Source organism: Semicossyphus pulcher, unplaced genomic scaffold, assembly GCF_022749685.1.
Source record: "Semicossyphus pulcher isolate SPU_LCO1_2020_fin unplaced genomic scaffold, fSemPul1.0.p SCAF_13, whole genome shotgun sequence".
NCBI lineage: Eukaryota > Metazoa > Chordata > Actinopteri > Labriformes > Labridae > Semicossyphus > Semicossyphus pulcher.
The window spans coordinates 14,066,780-14,092,809 of NW_027211637.1; the positions used below are offsets into that span (position 1 = coordinate 14,066,780).

Below are 26,030 nucleotides of genomic sequence, written 5' to 3' on the forward strand. Positions count from 1 at the left end.
CAACGAGAAGCTTTAAGAGGAAGTGGCATCTCACCCACTGTGGGATGGCTTGGAACCCCGTGGACCTTTAATATGGACCCCATACCGCTCAGAGCCGTATAGATGTCGCAGGACATTAGCCTGGCTATTTTATGGCTGGTTATTAGCTCGGTACAAATTGCACAGGTGGTTGATATTTTAAACAATATTGCAGACATTCAACTATAAGCTGAAGATAAAGGTTTAAACCATAGGAATTATTTTTAAGTTATTATGTTTCTAAATGAAACCGACAATAAGTTCCATTTCTATTTGTGCAGGATTGGGCAATCTTATTGGTCAGCGGTTAAGTAGCTGTAACAGGCTTTGCCATGGCTGTAATCTGCTTCTGCTTGTTTAGGCTACCTTCAGACAACAGGAGCTGAGAAGTGCTGGTACAGTGGCCAAACGGAGTCTGAATATGTTACAGTGGCAATTAAACATGCTGGTGTTTGTGCACGCACACAACGGTGTCAGAGGTGCTAAGCCGGGCCAAACGTGCCTCATTGAAATGTCCATCTTAAAGCCACCCAAGTTCCTCATCTCCCCCGCCCTCCGACAACCAAGATGCTTCAAGACTGTCAAAAGCATTTTCCACAAAGCTGAGGAGAGGGCAAGGAGAAAAAAAAGGACCTGCCACTGTCACATGCAGACTTGCGCGTGCACACACACACACTCGCAAGGCTGTCAGGTAAATTAGATCTGAAAGCTGACAATTTCTGACCATATTTCCTTGATTATTTCGAACAAATGCACACCAGCCGCTCTAAGGAGATTAAAGTGACATAAAAGTCCCGAGTGGGAGGAGGGAGGGCAGAGAATCCAGGTCACCCCCATTTGTCCCCCTGCCTGACAGCAGCTATATCGCTATCCAATCCAATAAAAGTCCCCCCCTCCTTTTGCTTTAATTAATTTTACAGCTAGCTTGCTTAATTACTTTCAATCAAAATCCTCTTGCCATCACAAAATTAGAAATGGTTCAACTCCATTAGTCTAAATTCTTCATTTACATACACAAAGACTGTCAGCTCTTGCTAAGCAAACGGCCTCCTGCTTGATGAGATTGTTTTTTTTCACACACTCTATCACTCTCTCGCTTACACACACGCGTGCGACTGTGGTGTTAATTTTTTTGAAAGGAGAAAAGTAGCATAAAATTATTTGATCCCTTTACTTAAGACATTCTCTCCCTAATCAGGGTTCAGGTAAGCCGTGGTGCGCGTCATCCAAGGTAATGGAGAGTTGAGTGCGCGTCTACAAACTGTCCAAATTGATTACATCCACAACTCAAAAGAAAAAAACGGTTCGGTTATAAACAATGCAGCACACAATAAAAGCTGCACAGAGGGGATGAGCAGAATTACTAAGCCAGCGACCAAGATCATGTAAATGAAGCTAGGTCGTTACTTCCAAACCGCTAGATGCTCTGCAGATACCTCGGTGACACATAGTGCAAGTGTAAATCTGGCTCCTTTGTGGCAGGGTGGCACTAGTCCCGACTAAACTGTGGAACGACACACTACCGCTGGTCGGCTAATGTGAGCAAAGCAACGAGATTTTTCAACGAGGGCCCACGCCCAGCCGCCTGATCACTTCAACTTGGCACACGGACATCCTCTCCATCACACACACCGCCCGAGGCCTACACATCATCAAGAATTAAGGACATGCAGATAGGGTTGGTGCACTGACCAAAGTGAAAACCCAGGCACACAAGCACACTAACTGCCTGTGCGTCAACACACACATATACACTTCACACACACGCTGGTAGTGCCATAATTAGGTCTCGAGATGAGGGCATTAAACTGGTATAGTGCACTCACTGCTGCAGCACACTAGCGCGACATATATCGAAACTAAACTGACATGCTCATCGGTGACACCCTCCTTTTGCTTATATTTCCCTACTCGCACAAGAGCAAAACCACACAACACAACAGCCTTTGATCTGCCGCGTTCAGATCATCGTACCGCTGCCCTTTTGTAAAGGTGGAGTTATGGGAGGAAAAAAACACCTTGAAATGGAAGGAGTCTGTTCTCTGAATGTCGGCCCACAGTCTGGAAACGCTTACAACATAACGTCAGAAAAGTTACCAAAGGTGGTTGCGAGAGAAAAAAAAGGGCCACCCCCTTACTGTATGTGCTGCCGGCGGAACACAATGCAGGTCTGACCTGGCTCCTTTACACCGTGTCTGCAATCACTGGTTTCCCTTGCCCTCTTTAACCAGTCCCCATTAACACTGTTAATTATCCAAATCCATCATTCTTGGGGTAAATGAAGACTGCCTCTTTAATTCAATTTAATAGGATCATTTTCCAACTCACGTTCACTTTAGCCCCAGCTGCCCGCCCACTTGTCCCCCACTGTGTCTACCCCCCCACCCCCCACCCCACTGTATCTTGACTCCCTTGGCTGTATCTTCTGTGGTCTGGCTCTCTCCCATTGGTGGATGGGGAGGGCGATGAGGGCTAAGGCTTGATGGCAGCGATGGGCCGACACACTGTTGATCTCCCATGTCTTGTCTTGGCTCGGCTGGTGGTGAGCAGCAGTTCTGGGCTCCCAGTCTGCTGCACACACACTAACACACACACACACACACACTAACACACACGGGCTCACAGTACCAGCCATGCTCACCGGGGCTTAGCTAATCCTGTCACATCAGGCCACGTTGGCTGAATTGAGGCCTTTAGCAGCTATCCCCCCCGCTCCCCCCTCCCCTACCACCACCTCCATTCACCTCCACACTTTGCCACTACTCCTTCACCGACTCCTCTCTCTCTCGCTCTCTTTCTATCTTTCTCCTACCCCCTTGTTCATTTCACAAGGTCATGGGTGGCCGACTGCAGCACGCGAGTGGTGAGACGGGACAGCTGACGAATCCCTGCGTTCAAGCTGTAGACTTTATCTTATAGCTAACATGTGACACAGGTAAATACTGTGATATGGAATAAATACATTTACTTCAATTTGGTGACTTGTATTAAAGTATATAACAAAATTTAAGTTTTCTGTAGTGAAAAAGAAAACTTTCAAGAGGCCCTTGTAATGACTACCGTCACCGTGTGAGACTGTCACCCCATGTTTATAAAATATAGAGGTGTCATTTTGTCGTGTGTTACAGTGGTATCAGTATCAAAACACATCTTCCATTCTACATCGCCTGCCTGTGGAAACTGGACACTCCTGCCCTTTAATCTGAATCTCAATCTATAAAAGCACAGCTATATCGAGAGTGAGACTTTTATACGCCTTCTTACATTTTCCATGCAGAAAACTTTCCGTGCGGCGTCCAGTGAGATTTTCCCACACGTTCGAAAACAATTACAAACGACAAAAAACACATTAAACACAGAAAAATAAAAACGTATTGGAAATGAAAATGAAGCCACGAGTGCAGAGAGCTGTGTGAAAGCGCTGAACAATGCGTTAAATATTAGCTTTCTTCATCCCATTATTCAGTGTGAGGGTTAATTTGTCCCCATTTCCACAGTGCGCCCCCCTCCCATCCCCCCTGACTTAACACACTCAAACCCATACATACGCCTGCACACCCAAACGCACACGGCGTTCCCTTTAAATTTTTCCCAGACTTTCATTGTTTAGCCATTTGAGACAGACTCTGGGAGAGTTTCGAATGATTTTAGCCATGATTTAATTTGGTTTGTTAAAGGGTGATGTCAGCACAATGGGAGACGAGCCTCTAAATCCACTACATTCACCCAAAATGCCCAGATGAGATAATCATTGGTGACGTCTACGAAAACACTTATTATATTTGCCCATCGCCTGGCTGAAGCTGTTACAACTCATCAGCGTTATTCCCTTTTTTTTTTCTCTGGGAAAGAGGAAAAAAATTAGCTCAACTTATAGTCAAAACTGTCACCCCCTTTTAAAGAGACAGTGCAACATTGTTGTGGCGGTGGACGGAGTTTATAAATGGAAAAAGACAGGGCAGAGGGTTATCGGGTGTCTATTCAATACTCATTTTGTTTGCACCCAATACTAATTAAATAAAACACGCACAACTTTTTAATTGCTTTTACAGAGATCAACAGGGAGTTGAGAAAGTATACAGCGCCTACTGTAGTTATACATATACATTGTTTAATAGCAGGTACTAATAAGAAGCTATTCTTACATGCTAAAAACAGTGAATGAGCCCTGCTTGTCCCTTAACTTGTCCACACGATCTGAAAGGGCTCGGGGCTGACAAGGCAGCAGAGGAGATAAGAAATGGATCAACGTGAGCCTTTCTCATGGCTTAATTTATTTTAAATCCAAGCCCTATTTACACACTGCACACCGGCAGGCCTTGTCAGCTCCAACTAGCATTGAGATATTTAAAACCATTAATGCTGTACAGCGGCAGCCTGAGCGTGTATGACACAAGCTGTCGCTGTGCGAAACAAAGCCAGATCTCTAAGTGTCACAGCTTCCACTTGTGAACACAGCACGGCTGCACAAAAACGTAACCATGCAGTCGGACACTACTTTTATATTGCAAATGACAACTGCCAGACCTTTCAAAGCGTGAGGAGAAAAAGTTTATATATTGAGTGACAGAAGAAGTCTTGCCCTGACCAGATTTAGTGTATCTTTAGTGCAGGGGCTCGCCCCCTTAGAGGCAGGGGTCAGGATATGAAACACACAGGCTATCCACCTCCCGACAGGATATCCTCATGGATCAGCAGTGGTAGCCATGTTGACCCGCCCCGTTATTAAAGAGGCTAATCTGTTCAACATGTCAATGTTAGCACTTTTAGCTGCGATTAATAAAAGAAGACCCCAAGAGTGCTGTGTGTGCGTTTTCAGTGCCCCAGGTTGTTTTCATTTGGTTTGTATTTTTAGTGGTTTTTGCTGTTTGGTAATTCAACAGTCCTCTTATCCCCTATTAGCATAAACAGTGTAAATTATTAACTTTGTTAAAAGAATTATAATCGTCCCTGAATCCTAAGCTCTGTAGAGGCTTTGTGTGTTTTTCCCTTTCTGCCACTGGCAAAGAGGCACCATGGCTTTGCAGAAATCATTAAAGTAAATGTAACTTTATATTTTATAGATAGGGAACAATGTGCACGTGGTGCCTGACTTTGTGGCCATTTATGTGATGCTTAAAACGTATGGCCCAGTGGCTTTCACAGGCTGGTAGTAATAGAACTGCTCTCTAACAGACTTGCTTTCTAAGTGCCTGGTGCTGTGTCTTAATTTGTAATCTAGTCAAACCAATTGTCCGCTAGCTAAAAAGGTCACAGAGACAATAGACTACACAGCCTCCCGCAATGTAGAGAAAGCCCAGGGTGTCTTTTGTAGCTTTTTAACCAAAGATGTAATTAAGACACCTTCATCTTCAGGGGTGAGAAGGGCACCAACAAGAGTCTGCTGGAAACACAAGAGGAGATTCACATTACTGGAAACAGAAGTGAAACGCACACTAAGACGGAGCGTTGGCTTAGAGGTGAAAAGCACCTGTCTCTGCAGCAAAATGTCACCGCCAAGGATGTTTTTTACGTTTACCTGCACGTGCAGTCAGCGTGTGATTTTATACATTGTGACCAACGACGGTGTTCAGGGAAGCTTGTTGGGAAAAACTGAGTGATGCAAAGCAACACAGGAGAGGCAGAGGGGGGGACTTAAAGGACGTGATTTATCTGGGCTTGATTGCGTGTTAATCGAGGTTACGTGTATTAAGTGGAATCTAATTGGAACAGACACTGGCAGTCTGACAGATCGACATGATGCAGATGGATTGAGGGGGGGAGAAAGGGGGAGTGAGGGAGACAGGGAAAGGAAAAGAGAATGGGAGAGAGAAGTCTCGGAGAGGATGCGGAGCAGAAACGCACCATTTTGCTACTGTACACGGGCAAACAGAAAGAGTTTTATGAAGCCAGACGCGAGAATAAAACCAGCAGAGCTTCTGAAACAGTTGAATGACAAGAAAGAAGTCTCCGTCGTTCGGCTCGTCTCACGTGCGTCTAATGATTGGCGGCTGATGAGACATGTAACCCTTCTAGAGGAGGACACACACGGGCGAGATTGTGAGTGACAGGGCACAGCACTGGAGTTTTCCCTCCCTCCGCACCCCCACCCCCCCCTCCTCCAGTTGCCACAAATATTCATTTCTGCTTTATTGGAAATGACAGAAAAAAACAGACGAGGTAAAGAAGCCGAGTGACAGCTGCTGGAAAATTCTCACCTCGGCGAGGGGACGAGCAAGTGTTCCACCGGTCCTTCTGACTTCTCTGCTCCTCCTGACAGGCGACAACTGTTTCGAAGGCCCTCTCCTCTCCCCAAATCTGAGGTATTTAGCTGGTGTGCTGAATGACCCTTTCAAATGTTACTAGAGTAACAGGCCGTAAAAGATGGCCACCTGTTAAGGCCAAACAACTGCTAACACGAAACTAATATACCACAGACTCTATGGACAAATAAGGAGAGCAGAGTTTGTAGAAAAGGTTAAAAAAAAAAGGATTTGAAGTTGGAAATATGTTGCAGCATGGACATAGTTTGTGTGGTGGTATTACTCTGAATGGGTCAGTGTGGTTATAATCGGTAATGGAGGGAGACAAAGTGTGAGTGACACGTACGGCCTCAAAGCAGAGAGGCCCAGGAGCCAAAAGGACCGTCACAGTGCCATTATCCAGATCTGGGTTAAAAATACAGTAGTTCCCAGCAAAAGGGTCACTTCTACTGGTGCGAATGAAGGTTGGCAATAGAAAAAGGATGTTCAAACGTGATTTTAAAAAAATGACTAATAAATTGTGCATGAAGAGCTAAAGAGAGAGGGGGAGAGAAAACAGATAAAGAGAGGAACTATGGGCATAATTTAGAGGCAGTTTGCAGGATACTCCAGCACTCCAAACTTCACTCATCAACACAAAATGCCCAAATTGTTCCCGACATGATCCCGTCATAGCGCGGAGACAGAGGAGTTGCTTCGGTCATCCGTTGATTTGATCCATTATGACTGTTACACTAATGGCATTAATAAGGGCAAAATTGCTATTTTGAAACACAGAATTTTCCTCCTCTTCGTTTGGCTGCTGCCTCTCTCCTCTTCCTACAAGAGTAAATGTGTGTGTATGTGTGTGTGTGTAAGAAGGGAGGGGGGGGCGGGGGTTCAGTAGCCCCCACCTTGTAATGGCTATAAGGTCATCTCTATTTTCCAGGCTTGGTGTACAATGTCGTTGGATTGCAACATTTTGCACGGTTTAAAAACAACAACATGAGCTCTGAAATTTGACTCTCTGCTATTTTCGATGGATTGACCACAATGTTGTATTCACCAGCTGGCCCTGATAAAATACCCTAACCTCATTTAACACTGTCTCAATACACTTTGAACAAGAACTAAAAACTAAAGATATATATTAAAATAGTCAGCGCAGTGTTTTACTGGATACATGTGAAACCTGTTTAAAAGAGAAGTTGTTTAAAACCAAGTGTGTCCTTGCCCTGAAGTTTAATTTACTCTTAGCTTATTGTATCAGCACACTCACTGTGTATATTCCTGTATATTTGTGCTGAATGGGAGTATATGTGTGTGTGTGTGTGCGTGTGTGTTCAGCCCTCATCAGCCTCTAACATTGAGAGGAATGACACTCTGTGATCAAGGACATGAATTGCTCATTGATTTTTAGGAGCCAGCTTAACTATCCATTCCAATTGATTTTTAGCTTTGCTGGGTGTGCGAGTTATGGCAGTTTTAATGTATCATCTGTATGTGTACTCATCACCCACTGCAACAGGATTTACAACAGTCAGTGGAAAATGCATATACAACACCATGTGCAAATAAAGCACAGGTACTTATTTTTTCTGCTGTTTCTCTGTTATGTATTCCAGAAGTGGCGCCTACACGAGCTCTTATGTCGTGTTATATGTGGGGGAAAAAAAAAATCACCTTTAACATGCTTTTTATAACTTTGCCATTATCTGCTTCTGTAAATGATCTATTGGCAACAAAGTGTTTTTTATCTTGATGCATTCATGGAAAATAAAACCGAAGCAGGTAAGTGAACTGTAATGCCCTTTAATGCTAAGCAGTGTTGCCTTCAAAGTCGCGCGGCTAAGCTAACCAGAAGACATTTTAAGAGGCCTACACACATTAAACGGCTTTACCGCAAACCAGCACCTTAGACTGCGCATTTAGGAGCATATCGCCATTATAACTCGTATTACTCATCAATTAACAATTCATATGAACTATTAATTATCAATGGTTTGATGATGTAACAGACAAAGTCAGAGCAATCTGATCCAAAAGGCTGTCTAAAGTCATCTGTCAGGTAGAAAGTCATTAAAATAGGGGCTCGTTTTCCTGCAGCGAGCTTAGGTTTCACTGAGGCTCGGATACATTTCTATTCTTCAGCAAAAGCCTGCGCTCTCATATGATATCATCTCCTTTAGAACATTACGCTCAATAGCTTGTCTTTTTCTCCCTTTTGTGTTTTTCTCCAATTTAAATGGCCCCTTTTTTTTTCTCCAAATGGTTTGGGTGAAGCGGTCCTCTATGTGAGGTAACTGCCTTTTGTTCAGTGAAAAGGACTGCATAAAGAACACTTTACTCCATCCTTTTAAAAAAACAAGTCTGCTTAATTAATGTTTTACAAGTGCTGCTGTATTCTTAGTCAAAAAAAAAAAGCCTCTATCAAAGCCGGCAGGTTCAGATTACGTACGCTAATTGAAATTCTGAATTTCTAAGCCAACTTCTTTTTTTCCCTGCTCGCGCTCTTTCTCCCTGCGCACACAATAAAGCCGAGTGTTTTGTAGTCCACAAATGACATCAAATCATCTAAGTAATATGGGCTTTTCTTTTTTTCCTGTATTCTCATGTTCTGCTAGTGGGTTCATGAGACAGCTTAATAAAGCAGTAAATGCTTGGGGAAGCCTGAGAGCCTACTGTGTGTGTTGAGCGTGTGCGCGCAGCCTAGTGTGTGTGCGTACGTGCACATGCATGCACTCGTGTTTTACCTCCACCAGGGACCTCAAAGCAGAAGGCAAAGCCTGGTTCCACACTCAGGCAGATTTTCCCAAAGAATAAAGCCAATGAACAAAAGAGAATGAGTAATAGTGAAACCAAAGCCAAAACTAAGACACTTATCTCATGGGTTGACATTGATAGAGCCCGTATTAATAGTGTGAGCTAAATGAATACAGCATAATTTACAGGTTATACGCGCATTAGGTGCCGGAGGAAGGCGACTGTGTGAACAGCTGCAGGTGTGGAAGCAAGCGCGGATGAGGCCGAGTTTGAACAACCATCCCAGACAGCGAACGGCACAATAGAGGAAACACAGGTTTTCTACGCACTGGTGACAATGATCTGAGATGAAGTTGGAGATCGGATCAACTAGGATATGGAGCGAAATCTTTTCAGCTCAGCTCATAGCCTGCATATGCAAACATGTTTGTTTTCAAGGGGAACGTTTCAACCTTTTCCTTCCGTCATTGTTTATCAGACAAGGTAGCTGGTGCGGGCAATTACATGAATTACAGATTTATAAAAAAGCCTTGATAACCTTTGTTCCGAGTTAATCATTGCAGGGAAAGAAAACTGCCTCTCTTATATCCTCTTTTATATTTACCCAAACTCCCTCCTTTCAGCCGGCTATTATTTTATTGGCTTGTTTTGCAAGCATTATAACTTTGCATTCTTCTCCCAAGGTCAGTTTCTAGTGTGCCACGAGGAGTATTTACACACGGGGCTTTTCAGGTCAGTTCTATTGTATTTACATCAAATAATTTTTGATAAGGGATGTAAAAGAACTATAAACCTCACATCATAAACGGGAGAGGTGTAGCTGAAATAAGGACGAAAGATCAACGGCTGAATTTTTCCTTATCTTAAGACACGTTGATATTTTTCAGTCAACTTCACTCCCTCCCACACCACCGCCACCACCACCACCCCCCCTCGCTTCCCTCCCTCCCTCTCGCGCAGAGCTGAGTAGAAGCGCCGACTTGTTAGATTTAGTCCAATGGCTTCCCAGTGCGGCCAGCAAGCGAGCTCTTGTTTCATAGAGAAGTACCTCCCCTGTTATCTCCCCAGCACTATAATCACTTAACAAAGACTTGGGCATTTGCACAAATTAAAACATCAATAATGCATAAGTGCTTTTCAGTTTTGAGCTGTAGTGTCCCTGTATTGGGATGAAATACCCGCTCTACCAGTGGAAAAACTCTGCTCGCCATCTTCTGTCCCACAGACGACTTAAAGAAGCCGCAGCCCTGCTTTGAGCAACAGCCCCCCCCTTCCTCTAAAGTTGAGGCTGAGGCTGTGGTGAATATTTGGGATCTGCTTTGGTAACGGGACAAAATGGCTGGGCTGAGTGGGATGCGGAAGTTGTTTTAAAGCAAGAGGCAGTAAGTGGTGGTGGTGCATCAATGCAAACAGGCAACACCCTTGAGTGGCGCAGCGTGGCATCCCTCCATAAACAACACCACCGCCGTGTCCCCGACATTTATGATTTGTGGTCAGAATGGCAACACAGGCCTGATTCCGATCCAAGTCTGCATGTTTGCCCTATCGTTACATGGCTAAATCTGCCCGACCAAGTCTCTTATTTTCCCAGATGAAAACACCAGGCGCTTCGTATGGTTGTCAGAGAGCTTAAAACAAGTCATATGAGAATATCACACTTGGTGAAGGGAAGGGAAGGGAAGGGAAGGGCGGGGGCATCATGGGAACGAAACTTAGTGACACTTTGAAACCAGGATGCTGCTCAGGCTACTGTTTAATTTGAGAAAACAAACCTCCGTCATATTTATTACTGCCGTTGTGAGTATGAAGTGGTTTGCGCTGACTGTGGAGGTTGGAGGAGTTAAGTATTATTATCGGACTAGTAAATCCATGACCAGTACGGCTCCAACACCAACAGAGGACGAGGCTTCCTATACAGATGGCCTCAAGGACAATTAGCAGTAATGATTGGTTGGCACATAAATGAGGGAAATTCTATTTGCTACTGCACTTGCTGATGATCACAGACCGAATGTGTGTGACAATAATATGGATGGCTGCTTTAAACTCCAATGCTGGTTAAATGTACAGTACACGGGATTAAACACATTTCTAAAGTATGTTTCCCTTTTGTTCTGGACAAAATACGCAAAGAGAGAATTTCAGATCACAACATTATCATGAGGAATAAAGAGATGAGACAAATAGCACAGAGATCTAAAATATTATCTCTTCAATCACATCCTTTTCCCCAGATATCTTCATCCCCCCCTCCTCCTCCCTTCTCTGTCAGTTAGTCTGGCAAACAATCCCCTTGTTAGCAAACTGTTAAGACAGCCGCTTGGTACACAAATTGCGCTCGACCAAGCGAATTTGTTTTGCAAGGGTGACCTGTTTAATCATCTCATTTTCTTTGGCGGACATTTATTCATCTGGTTTCCACGGTTACAGAGAACATTAAGGGGCTACAGTAATAAGGCTGGAGAGTCAAACAGGTAATAAAAAAATTAACGCCATTTTCCAGCAGCCGAGGACAGTGGGTGAAATGAATCAAGGGAGAGGGGAGAGAAGCAGCAGGGGGAAGGAGGGGGGCGGGGTGTGTGGGGGGCGGTGGGGGGTGGGGGGGGCTCCAATATTGTCCAAACAATAAGCCTTAGCGGTTATTTTACTCTGTAGATCAGGTGGTGCTGTTATGGACATGACACTTTGGGCACAGAGCAGGAGAGATAAAGCGTTTAAAGTGGCCCTGCTCCTTTTTTATTGTCATTTAGCGATTACATATCAGAACAATTAAAAGTTAGCTGGAGATATCTATTAACTTTGCTCTTTTTTATTTCTCCTGTGCTTTCCACCGAAGATTATTTGAACTGCAACGTGTCAATAACATGCGAGGGACAACCTGACATTTAGATGCCCAGCAGAGAAATGTTTGAGTCCTCCCAGGTTAGATCATGTTTTCTAATATTGTCTGAGCAGCAGCAGAAGAAAAAGAGAAACAGCGCTGTAGAAAATAGAGCTCATCTCACCCAAACTAATAAAAACATTGACCCGCACACCAAATGGAGAGTGCAACTTCTTGCCAAATATAGAAAATTCCGACACAATAGGGGGAACAGGTGCTGAGGGCCCACAGAAAGTGACGAAGCCAAAGAGCCGGGTTGCTGCTGAATGCCAAATAAGGCAGTGAGACACGTTGCACCAAGGCACAAAACAAGCTACTGTAGTGCGGTTTTCTGCGTCTGATGACTGTCACTAATTCCCCCGCAAACGCTCTTCCACACAATATCTCCCTGTGCTCAGAAAATATTCAGGGCTGTTTTTGACTTGAATAAAGGCCGAACAAGAGAAAACAAGCAACAAATTTGATGCATTACTCATTTCTCCACTCCTTCCAAAACTATTTCTAATTTGACAGCAGGGCTTTGGCACTCCTAAAATATGCACAAACGTTCTAAACCTAACCCTTAATCATTTAAATCGGCTGGTTTAACCTGTATTTGGGCATTTTACGACTCTGCCAACACCTGTCCCCCACCCTTGTGAAAAACAAACCAAATTGAATTCTCTCTGTTTGCTGTCGTGTAACTTGCATATACGTTGTTCCGGGGGTGGCTCCGGAGTGACTGAGGTCGGAGAGGGAAGCGCAGCTGATGGCAGACAACGTGTCTCAGGAGAGGGAGGGAAAAAGAGATGTCAGCCGACCTGGCCCCTCAAACACACACACACAGGAGTGTGGGGTATGCGCTATAACATCAAACGCACAACACTCACGTGTCACAGGGAGCGCTATCCCCCCTCACCCGGAGAAACTATCTCTCGTCATACGTGTGGGGTGAAATCCCAAAAAGGGGATAGAGAAAGGACAGCAGCGAGAGAAGAAAAAGGCTAAGCTGTGGCTATGGGACTGCCAACTGTTCTGCTAACAGCCTCTTAACAGGTGTGGGCTCTAGAACCATGTAATCCTATCAAGTTACCAAGTCCAAAAAAAAGGAAAGAAATCCGGCAAACTCCTGAGCTCCTCTCCTATCTCCCTTCACTTCTCTGTCTTTCTGCCTCTTTTTCTGTCTCTATTGGCAGTGACAGAAATGAACAGCTGGCCTTCAGATTTATCATGTACAGACAGTAATTATTGCCGGTGCTGCCTGCTACTGACCCAAGTGAATAGAATGTCACATGAAAAAACACCCGGCAGAAGGGGGACCTGGAGTTGAGGGGTGCCGGGTTGGGGGCTGTGTGGAGGATATGTGTGTGTGTGTGTGTGTGTGTGTGTGACTCTAGAGAGGGAAGCAGTGTTTAAACGTCACTACGTTGCTGTTTGCAGTCAATTACAGAGGAGGACAGGGGTATTGGCTCTGTAACTCCGCAGAGCAAACATTTTCTCACTTACAGTGAAGGTGACAGAAAAATAGGCTCCGTGTTTGTTTGTGTCAATTTTTTTCCCTTTCCTTCTATCAAAAATAAAGCCAGAGAAAATACAGCAAGGGCTTCATTCCTGTCAAAGAAAAGGTGACAGAGAAATGAAACCAATATGTGCTCAGCACTTCAGGCAGCTGTGAAGTGAGAGGAGAGATTTTTTAACACCTACTCTTCTCATCTCAAGTTTTTTTTGTGCATGTACCTTTATCTTAACTCAACAATTATTAATAAAAAACCAGGCAAAGCCAGTGATGTTGCACGACACAACGTGTCTCCATCATTATATAGACCCGGTCTGACCCTACCTGCTGTATTTGTTCCAGAGATAAGAGGGTCAGGAGATAAACTATCAATTTATTACTCGTGTCAATCACTGTCCTGCCTTTAAATAGTTAACCCTGCATTCGCTGCTTAAACACACATCCAGCTCAAAGTATCAAAGTTGTGGTCCGTCGCACACAGTGCCCACTAACCTACGTACGGGCTGGTCCACACCTTAAAGACCCCCTGCCACATTTAAAAGGATTAGTCACCACATTTTGTGCCGGCTTAATCTCTCTTTCAGCTGGCCTAATAAGTGTGTTTCGATAAGCGAAGCATGCAAATTCATTCATGGCCAGTGGAGACCATGCTTTCAGACAAACGCGCCAAAGTCTTCCTCCCTGCTAATTACCTCTTCATTTTCCCCTTTTCCCCTCTTATGCAGCATATCAGCGACTAAAGATTATTCTTCTCCCTTACTCTGCATGAAATTATAATTTCATATTAAAGATTAGGAAATTGAGTCAAGGAAAAAAAAAAAAGTCACCGGAAGCTTCTCTCTTGACTCCACAGACAAGAACACATGACGCGGCAAATTCGGCTGTGAGATAAAAAGCCGGCGTTCTCTCGGCTGGTTACGCTGAGGAAAGTGAGCAGGAAACGTGGAGGAAAAAGAGACTTCTTTTTTTTTCTAGAAAATTATACATGATAAAACTTTTCTTTCCAATAAATGATGTAATTTATAATTAATTGCCAGCCTTTTTTATACAGTATAATTAAAAAGATAATTTTCACCGTTTCCATTTCCTGTCATTTTAGTCGAGAGCAGTTTAACAAACATGCATTATCTGAGATAATAAAAACTTAGCCTGTTATATTTTAGATAATATAGGCAATGAAGACCCAAGGTGCAACCTGTTTATCATTCCGGAATATTTCTTCACCGAGTATTAATTAGGCCATTACTCCAGATTGGTGACGGGGAGCTTTGAGGTTTTAATTAGGTGCTGGCCACTGCATGAGTGCACAGGATTGAAGAAAGGGGGTGGTGATGCCACTTGCCTCGCTCCTGGCCCATATCAAGTAGCCCTGAACACTTTGGCTACTGCGGCAAGATGCACGGCAGCCCACGTGCATCTGGAGTTTATTTGATCGTTTGATCTCTAATGTTTCCTCTTTCTAGCGAGGAAAAAAAGCCCAGTTGGTGTGATTTGGGTATTAAAAGACAGGGGTTAAGGTAATTACGGTGTTGGGTGGCTTGTGTCTGATGACTGGGCACATGCTCAATCAGGACTCAGCTGTCCCTCTCTTTCTGTCTACCCCCCCGACACACAAACACACACTCACACACACCACCCTCCCCTTGTCTGCTGTCTATGTTCCCCCTTTCTCTCCCCCTGCCACTCTGCTAAAACCAGGCATAACACACACAGCCTCGCGTAACATCAATCAAATACTGAGAGCGGACCATAAAACTACACAAACATATACGCTCCCATTAACTACTGTATTTGACACTTATTTAATGGATCTGCTCTGATGTAGGTTTAAAAAAAGGTATAAGTTTAGACAGCAAAATTAAATAAGAGAATGCATTGATACTGGTTTTAAATATAAATTGAAATGTGATGAAATTCTCTATTTTTTACATTTTAGAAAACAGGAAAATAAAACATTATTAAAAGCAGTTTTCTTCAGTCATTTAATTTGAACTAACGCAAAGGGAGTGATTTTAATTATGTCAGGATATTTAATAGCATATGCAAGTGATAACAAAAATGATATGTCTGAAAAAGGTATTTAAAAAATAAATCTTGAGAATGTGAGTGTTTTTCCTCGGTTGACAAGGCGATGCTAATCACCTCGTTGCTGAGGAGCACTCTTCCCTGACAAGGCTCCTTAGAACACAAGGATCCCCCAGGAGAAATAGGCATGAAAGAGGTTAAAGACAATGACTCGCATTTTTTTCCTCCAAATGTCTCCCTGTTAAATTTATTTCAAAACTCTGTTAATCTGCTGTACACAACATTCCCATTAGCATAGCCCAGCCCCCTAATAAAAATTCCGGCTAGTTTAATTAAAAAATGTAAATTTACTGTCATCCAAGGAGCAGCAGAAATAGGAGTGCAACAGCATATTTTATTGCTTAAGACATCAAATTGATTCAGGTTATTGCTAAATTGTGATAAAAGGTTATTGAGGGCCTTCAGAACCGGTCTTGTTTTTCTCCCTCGTTTCATCCTGTTTTTCGTGGAAGGCCGTAAAAGATGGAGAGGGCCACAAAGGGTTAATGAGACAACTCAGTGAGGGAGAAGGCAATCAACATTATGACTCACAGGAGGGTAGAAAAACATTTTCCGAGCTGACGAAAAGTTTGAACTTAGGGTGTGTCACGATTACGGTTGTACGTGTTTGTTGTTATTTTAAACTATAATACAGGACACCTTAAATAACCAGACATAATGACCGAGCCCTCATGTGTGCCTCTCATGTGTTTGTGAAACCCTGTGGTCACAGTGGTCTACTATACACGCTCTTAGAGTTTAAGTTAATAAGAAACATCATCTTGGGATGTTTTTATAATTAGAAATTATACTGTTATATACAAGTTAAAAAGCAGAAAAACCTACATAATGTCAAAAGTGCTGGACGGCAGAATTAGACTTATTATTGTAAAGATTTAAATAAGAAACAGAGGAGGTTTCTTACCTGCAAATAAATGTATGAAAAACAGCAGCCTGGAGCAAAACCTGCTTGAATCAAGTTTGAATTACATTTTTTTCTAAAAATATATAAATTACAAAAAATAAATATTCTGTATATAAATATTTTTAGGGCATCCTCTCTGTTATTTAAAACACCCTGCTATCATTTTTAAAATAACAGTCTAGTTAAAATATATCCTCACGACCTTTACTCAATATTTATATACGAGATGGTTTAAAAATAGCGTTTCAAAAATAGGACAGATAAGATTCATAAAAGTTTAAAGGAACATATACTGTCTGTAAAAAGTTAAACTTTCGTGAAGGGTGCTGTATTTATGCAGGGTCCAAATAGTGAAATACAGACTGACTTCTAATAGACACACACACACACGTATAAAGGGAACAAACCACATGCAAACAGAGCACACACACGCATGCAGCACACACAAACAGTGAAAGAACTAAATATAAATGTGAAATATGACTTATTTTTAAACACACACAAAAGCTTTCTTTAAAGTGAAGTGGTGAAGAGTGACGCTCGCAAGTATGAGGTGCACGCCAGTTACAACAGGACAAGTTTACCCTCCCAGAAGTACGCACAGTTCCACTGTTGTTACCCTGACAGTTACAGACCTGTTACTATTTAAAAAAGTCACAGGTGTGTGTGCACAAATATGCTGTGCAATGACAAACATATTAAATATTATAATAGATATTCTTTTTGTTATCAGTTTACCTTACATGTAAAGTTTTTGATTCATCACAATGGTTATCATTTTAGTATAACACACAGCAGTGTGCTGGGTATTTATACATTAATTAGAAGTACCTGGAAAGGTGTTAGCACTACTCCTGTTCCCTTTACATGTGTGACAACAAAAGCAACACAACAGTTTGTTTGCTTTGTCCCCTTGGCAACAAACCCTTAGGCCATTCAACGTACCCTAATGGCATTGCCAGTGCCTCTCTGGGTAAGCCCAATACCTGTATTTCTACCGGTCTGAATGTCGGCTTATTCAAAAACATGTAATTAGATGAAGGAACTAAACAAGCAGAAAAACACGGATGAAGTTAAAAAAAAAAAGGCTGACAGGGAGTTGTTCTGCTCTCATGTCCTAGAGGAGGACATGAAAAATACTCTACAAGAGAAAATGAAACTGGCTCTGTGAACTTTCTTTACATGTGTACTGCATGTTTCACAGCGTCATGAGCCGTGAGCAGGAGAAACAGGCAATAATATTTGATATTGCAGTCACCTTTGGGCACTGTCAAAGAGCTATAAATAAGGGTGTCGCAACACTTGGGTATACGTACGCGCTGCCACATAGTTTAATCATGAACTTCCCCTCTCAGTATATTTAGTCAGAGATAAAGGCACACCTTAAACTGTCAGCTAATAAAACATATCAGGCAAAGATAGAAAAGAAGAAGAGTACTCACCATATTCAGGGAAGTCGAAGTTAAATCCTCTCAGACATGTAACTTTCATAATATTACTCAACTCTGTTAGAAAGTCATTCGAATGGTGGTTGGTGGAGGGGGAAATAAAGCGGAAAAGTAACTAGATAAAAAAGGCTTCCTTCAATCATGCACTAAACTCCTTGACATGTAATCTGTCAATAGTTTGTTGCTGAGATAATGCCGGCTGCCACGAGCGGATTTGATTGGCAGCTTAGGGTCTGGCCCCTCCTTCCTGTGGTTTGACGGGGGGTAGGTGAAAGAATACGGAGCCTCCCCCTTCCCTGCTCTCTCTCTCTCTGCCGCTCTCTCTCTGCCTCTCGTGCGCTGCCTCTCTGTCTCTCACTCTCTGCTTTTGCCCCCATACACACACACACACACACACGCACAGACCAAGCTGTTGGTGATGTTGTCTGAATAGGCTGATAGGAAATTATGGCAGAGGAACCGGAGCAGTTTTTTCTCCCTCCCTCAGTGGGCTGGCCTTTTCCATCTTTGTGGTCTTCTAGCCTTTCAACTCTCTTGGGGTGGAGCCTCCGCTGCCTCTATTCAAATGAGGGGAGCAGGACACTTTTAAAAGAGCTTTTGGGGAAGAAGAAATGACGTGTTTTTTAAATATATATTATACTTTTATTGCGCACAAGTATATTAAGCTTTTAGAGGAATTATTTGAATAAAATAGCGTGTGACTTTTTGAACGTTTCCTGATTGTCTTATAGAAACCTAAACTGCAGTAAGTGAAAGGACATTTTAAGTATTAAATTATCATTGAATGTCACATGAAACTACACAACTCAAAGCTACACAATTATAACAGCAGATTTTAAACTGCGTATGACATCCATGTTTTTCTTTGTATGTCTGAGTTTTTATAACATTTGACAAAAATTTTACTCACACATTTTAGCTTTAAGCAAACAACACAAAACAGAGATCCTCTGTGTGTCAGTGCCGTGTCGTATACTTTCTTTGCCTCTCCCTCAGAGCTCTCTCTTTCTCCTTCCCTCCCTCTGATAAGCTATCAGTTTTCATTGTAATTTCAGGTGAAATGATAAACGACAGCCGTTACCAGGTGACAATGAATACTTTATAAGACAAACCCCTTATTTGCCTGGCAGTTTCTTCCGCAGCGGCATGCAAAGCGCCTCTCTGGACCATTTGTACGCAATGCACTGGTAGTGTAAACATGGCTCCTTCTCAAGAATGTGAAAAAAGGGTGAAAGTTATTGGATATTCCTCTTTTTTAAATAAAGGTGGAGCACAGCTAGCATTTACAGGTTTGAGAAAAGAGGAAATGAATATGTTTATGGCTGTGAACTATCATACAGCGATACATAGAGCTGGCTTCAGTTCCTGCGTGATGTCAGCAAAGTGCAAAGTATGTACATGGAACAGGTTTTGGTTGATTTCTAAGCTATGATGACTCATCCCGTTTTATAATGGGGGTGAAACAACTTTGTCTCGTTCTTTTAAACCTACATGGAAAAAAAAATCCTGATAAGAGTTTCTATTTTAATGTTCCACCTTTGATCTAAATGTGTGCTTTAAATAATACTTTTGTTAGCCATGATCAAAAATCAAACAGCTTTAGATAACTTACACCCAGACTTTTCCTACTGTTGTAAAGTTTTGGTCAAATATCCATCCAGTTCTTCATAAATGCAAACAAACATATTTGTTAGTTGGACCAGTGGGACTTGGGGGATGAACTACAAAGTAAGTTTTAATCTTTCTTGTGTTAGCTGGCTGCTAATACCCTATTTAACGATAACAGGTGTCACCATGGCACTTATTAACTCTTTTTTTAACCCCAGCCTTTCTTCTCCACACTCTGCGAGTTCCCACAATAGGGGGCGTTAGACTCGTCATCTTCCGCTACACAAAATTGACTGATCGCAGGCAGCCTACCTTTGAGCAGGTGGCTGTAATAAAGGCTGGCAGAAAAGTTATTATTATATATATTATATTTTACCACTTGCTGCACTCCTAATGCCTCCCATTTATTTCTAATGTCACAACCACAGATTTCAGAGGTCTTAAACTTCAGACTGAGTGCAGATTTATATTTAACAGTGTAGTTATGAATGTCGGTCTTACACCGTCCCATAATGAGAGACATGTAAAAAACCAAAGAGGAATGGATTTTATTGATTGAGTATAAACAATAGACTGATCAGTTTTGTAACTTGTGTTCCGGCTGCAATACAGGTTTCATAAACAGACCTGCACCTGCTGAGCCTTCACCATTCTTTTAATGTATGGACGATAGGCTTTGTGAAACATAAGATGTAATCTGAAGCAAATAGGAAAAAATGAGAGGCGGCTCCTTTAACCGCACGTCTTTGTCACTTCGGAACCTAGATATTATCAAAGAAGAATTAGTGCAAAGTAGGTGCTTTTAAATCCGAAACTTTAATAATAATCTCCTTTGGAGCAGGTTAGCTGCGCACTATACGTTACCATGGCGATCTAGCCAAGTTAAAGGGCCAACGTCATGATGTTGGAAATCTAGTGGTTAACTGAACATACACTACCAGTCAAAAGTTTGGACACATTTTCTCATACAAGTGAATGGGAAAGTGTGTCCAAACTTTTAACTGGTAGTGTACCTCGCTAACCAAATGATCTCGCTACATAGTCCACCCCTCTAGTAAAGCCAAAACTTTGAGTTCAAATGTCAATAAATGTATAATGTAACACAAATAGTACTACGACCTCTAGTGATGTAATTTATAACATTTTAAAGGTACTGAAATCTTATAAACAACCTAATCACTAGTGTGATATTCATTCACTCATTTTTAAAGTTTGAAATAAGAACTCTAAATGATGTTGAATCTGCTGTAACACTGTGATGTTTTGTTGCTAACAGGTACAACAACAATAATGAAAAGAAAAATTACCACAGTATCTCTAAACTTGATATTGCGGACGTTTCTGGTTGGAGGGTGACTTCTATTGATGTCCACAGGAGGGAAGGTTTTCCGTCCATGCATTACAGCCCTCTGGCCCTGGAGCTGCCATCTTTGGGGGCGAAACCATTACTTTTCAAAAGGAGCTGTGGGGCTTTTCGTTTGATGTGGTCTGAGGGTATTGTATGGTGCATGCGGGAGAATGTTGAGGGCAAGGTGGAGTGTGTATGCGTGTGAGTGTGTGCGCGCGCGCTGCCGTGCGTGTGACATGGCAGGGGTACATCAGTCAAAGGGCCGCCGGGCCAGACGTTTGGCTGCCCCTGACAGTGCACTCCAGGAGGGGCTGGTCTGGTGAAGGGCCCACTCCGAGTCCTCCGTTCCCCAGGACAAAAGCCAGGGCCCGCTTGATAGATGTGAATTCAGTGGCTTTTGTGCCCAAAGCCCAGAGACATGCCGAGTGAGAAATCTGACCTTTGCCGAGAGTCAGATTGTGTTTTTGAACCCCTCTTGCTGTCTCTGGCAGTTGGGGGCAAAGAGTGACTGAGCGAATGAGAGGCAAAGGAGTGGGTGCGATGTTGAGGTCTGTCCTAACTGGTGGAGTGTACAGGTGGGGGGTTAAAGAGGAGGAGCGCCACTGAAGCACTTCCACTGCATCTAACTTGAACACAACAAATTAAAAGAGTTTGTGTTTTGGAGAAGACGATGGCTGAAGTTTATTCTTGATATTCACTGTCATGTTGTTGTCAAATTGGCAGGAAATTGAACGTGTAAAAGCTTAATTCTGAAGCAGGAGCTTTTAAAGCGGGATTCAACAAGAGTTCACCCTCGTGTTATTCGAGGTTGTCTGTGATGTGGGATATTATTCCCTCTCACGTCTGTTTATATTGCATTATATATTTATTTTTAAGCAGAGAAGGAGCTGAATATTAAACTTACACACAAATACAGGCGAACAACGATGATGGCAATGCACCACTTCTTGATGATCTTCATTTGCATTACTCATGACAATGATTCTTCAGAATCTCATTTGATTTTCATAATTGCTGTATAGCTGTATATACAGCTACATACATACACTGTGAAAACCGCGTGGTAAAATCTCATTATAGGTACACACTTGAACGCAATTAACATGGAGTGTGTATGAGGTATAAGGTATATTTGTATGTCAACATGCTGCAATGCCTCTCTCTTTATTTGTGCACTGTTTGTGATATTACATGAGTTATGATATTGCATGTTGCTTGGCGGCAGTGTGCTGAGAGCAGAGATTTTGTAGATAGAATAGGCCTATGTTTTTGAGTCATACATTTTTCTTGACACTGCTTTCATCCCCCGGCCGTAATCATCATATCTCCCCCATTGCTCTCCCGGATGCAGACATCCATAATGCAATCTTCCTAATTTTGATCCCTCGCAATCTGGTTTTTAAAAGGGAGGGGGAAAAAAGGGACATATTTCTGAAGGCTTGCTCTGTAATCATTTTAGACAGATAGCCTTTCCCATCGCAGATGAGCAAATATTTGTAAACCAGCTATCTAATGGAAAATTAGAGTGAAATTAGAGTGAAATTCATGACAGTGAAATCCGATTATCTGTAATTCTATTATGCCATCTTAGCCCACACAGCATATTTTTGTAGAGTTTTTTCCATAAATACCTATGCCAGGGGTCCTGCTAATCAAATAAAATTGAAATTCATCTTCCCATTAAATTCAATTAGCCGCAATTTCTAAAGCCTAACAAAGATTTTAATTACTAAATTATAAAATTCTCCCTAGCCAAATTGGGGAGAGAAAAAGTGCATACCCTGCATCTGAAAAACAAACCCATGAAAGGAAATTGTTGATCAAAAAAGATATCCAGGGGAAAATAACATTAGGGAGAGCACTGGGGCCTTTATTCAGCGAGTCTGGGCGGGGAGTGACGTGTGCCAAGCGCTAGGCTCCTGGGCCGGAGGAAATGAACTTAGCTGAGGTTCTCTCTGTCTCTAAATGTCTGCCCTCAGAGTTATTATGCTGTAATTGACTAATTGACACCTTAATTTCATTTATGGGGCTCCTGTGTTCATAAAGCAACCTCTGGGTGGGGCAGTGGTCTTGAGCGGAAGCAAGGAAGTCGACATCCAGGACAACAGGTAGAGCCTGAGGCCTTCAGTCCGCTCCTCGGCAGATGACGATTATGCATTTGATAATGAATTGGTCGGGAAGAACATACTGACTTAGCAGAGGCTTAAGGAGCATCTTACTCATATGTTTAAATCCCTCTGATGCATGCTGATGGGTGATAATAACGCCTGTCCAGTCTCACAATCTGGCACCGCAGACACAGATGACCTCTTCAGGGTCAAAGGAGTTCATATTGTGAGAATGAGGTTGGTACCTTATCGAATGAGGATCAAAGCATTGTTTTTGCTAACTTTACAGGTGACTGTGGGTGAAAATTGGTTTGTTGTATCCCTGTGATGTGCCACTGAAGCCAGGCCTCGTTGCTGGTAATGTTCAATGGGGAGCACACTGCTAATAGGACAGCTCTGGGGTCTCAGGTCAGCCACCAGGTCCATTTCCCAGCCACCCCCTGCTCCTCACCAGTGGACCACTAAAATAACAGCTCAGCACCCTCCGCAGACTACAAAGCTCCATCTGAAAAGGCACCTGCTGCTGTTATTCACTTTAGCCCCTTTGGCAGCTCACTCTGTCTGTTTAAAGGACACGTAGAAGAGAAAGACTGACTGGGAAATGATGAATTATTTAAGTATGATGTCTAATTGTTTCAAGGCAGACATCTTGTTTCTGGAAGGTAAAGGCTCGGGGGTGGGGGGTGGGCGTACATGCGGGGGTGGGAGGAATCTTTGTTAAGAGGTCTGTCTACTGGGTAATGCAGGCAGTCTCGTAGTTGAAGTGGCTGGGTAAATATGACCAAACTGAAACTTTAATCTGCTTTTTCCACACCCAAGCTGGCTGGGTATTAAAGATAATCTTTTTTGTGTGTCATATGGTGGGAGATATAGATGGAGCTAATTTTTTAGAGACAAATCTGATATTTGTCAACTGGTTGAAAAAAACCAGGGGATTTTCTCCTAATCCTCCCTTGGATGTGAAGGCGCGTTAACAGCAAAATGCAGATGGTGTTCTGTGCACGGAGAGTACCCAGCACTCAGCGCGGTGCATACGGAAAGGCGCAGCTAGCCTCGCTAGGGCTCAACACAACCTGCAGATAGCGAACTCCCCCCACATTCAATTAACAAGTCGCCTGTGGAGGCAGAGGCACATTAGTTTATTCTGAAGCGCAAACTTTGCAAAATGCATTTCTTTGTTGTTTCTCTTTACTTTTTGTTTCCTTGCTGACATAACATCCTTACTTCTAGGCTGTGTTCATCAAATATTCAGTTGCAACTCAATTCCAATAAGGAAAAGAAAACAAATTATAAATAAAATGGAGGCATAAATCTTTCAGGATCCTAATTCTAACTTTCCCTCGGAGTGTTTCTGTCTTTATTTTGTCACATTAAGCAGTTTCTCTTTCCGTTCCCACTGCTAGGCGTGGCTGACTGTACACTGGTGGAAAGAGCCCTTTATTCTTCTGCTCTCTGTTTTGGAACACTGCATTTTGTGGTGTCACTTCTTTTATGCACAATTATCACTTGTGTAACTTTTGGTTTTGTCTTTATGAGAGACAGAACAATAAAACGTATGTGATGTTCTTATTTTGGTCGCAGTGGGACTGCTTTAAGCCGGCACTTCACCCTGTCGAGTACAGCCATAGCATGACTCCAACCGACCCACACGGTGACGCAAAGCCGACTGCTTTATCTTATTTCCTCTGGTCATCTTAGCACCACAATGCAACATGGCATTTGGCACTTTGGATGCATTCCTGGACTGCTTTGTAGCTCTGCATTACATTTGACATTGTAATGATAGTTATTGTGCGGCCTTTCGCAGAGATCGGGTCGAATATATTAAGTACCACGCCGGAGCTTCAGGAGGAATAAACGTCTCGGAAACCATACCTGAGAGGAAGACCGTATTATTGTGCAGATGGGCTTAAGGGTGTGAACTTCTAAACCAATTATTGAATATATGGCTACTAAGGTTGACAGTATGGGACAAAGCAGATTAATGTGGAGAGGACAGGGAAGGTGCTGACTGCATCAAACTTACAATAGGTGCAGAGGGAATCGTAACACCTGCAAACTTCAGATTAACTTTACTTATTTGCCTTCACTGACACGCTCAAATAGTCACTTCAATGTTGAGGACGACATAAACTTAACAGCACAGAATGTATGGATATATATTTATGTAAAAATAGCACACAGTTATTTGACCGGAGTGAACTGTTCTCTATCAGACTGGCTTACAAATAACGGCGTGAATGTTATAAAGCTGCATTTAAGTGTAACAAAGATGCTCAATTGACACGCAACAGGCAAGGAAGCTGTATTAGTCTGCAGCGTGTTTGTTCTGAACAAGACAGCGCTGACTTCTATTGATTAGTCCTGCTACAGAAAAAAAAGTTGACATTATATGCACTATGAAATTCAGCATTTTTTTAACCTTCAGCAACGCTTGTCATTCGCTTGTTAAATAAATATATAAGTATACAGCAGGAGGAAGAGAAGGGGAAAAAAATCGCTAAAGCTCTTTTGCTGTAATTGGCTGAATAGCAAGGGCAGCAGAAAATTTACAGGCAGACAACAGTGTGAAGGGGACTCGGTCACAGTGCAAAACTAAGCCCTCAGCACCAGCAAGGGAGTAAGCAAGCCACAGCAGCGAGCGAGCGAGGGAGTGAGCGTCTAGGTGCCTGTCTGGCATATCTTTACCAGCATGAGGCACTTGTCTCTCCCTAGCTTTTGCAGTAAGCTGCAGATCACAGTCCATTTTCTGGACAAGTTAAGTAAATAACCCAAGCAAGCATGCATAAGACAGTGACAGGGAAAGAGAAATCCCCCAAAGTCACAGTGGTGACACTCTACTAAATCCAATCAAACTGAGGAGGGAGAGGGGGAGAGAGAGGGAGAGAGAGAGGGAGGGAAGGAGGGAGGAAGATATCCTCTTTGCTGCCTGTGTGTGTCCAACAGCATTGATGCAATAACACCTCATTCAGTGTTTAGCCCTTCTCAAAGGACAGGCAGGGATAACATTTTAAACCCTGTGGCTTTATCTCCTGCAGATTTTCCATAAAATGCCAAGCCAGGGAGCCGGGGCCATGTGACTACCATGTAGGTCAGGCCAGATGGGGGGTAGAAAGTGTGGGAGGTGAGGGGAGGGAGGCAGAGTGGGGGA

General features: G+C 42.8%; 1 protein-coding gene across 4 annotated transcripts in view; it reads right to left on the bottom strand.

The window, feature by feature from the left end:
• The window catches only part of casz1 (castor zinc finger 1), a 72,310-nt gene extending 54,407 nt beyond the window's left edge, over positions 1-17,903 (bottom strand). For all 4 annotated transcript variants that reach the window (XM_069660643.1, XM_069660641.1, XM_069660642.1 and 1 more), the window contains exon 1: positions 17,810-17,903. In XM_069660643.1, the coding sequence (XP_069516744.1) occupies positions 17,810-17,858 (49 nt within the window). In that variant the 5' untranslated portion in view covers positions 17,859-17,903. The remainder of the gene's footprint in view (positions 1-17,809) is intronic.
• Positions 17,904-26,030: the final 8,127 nt, after the last annotated feature.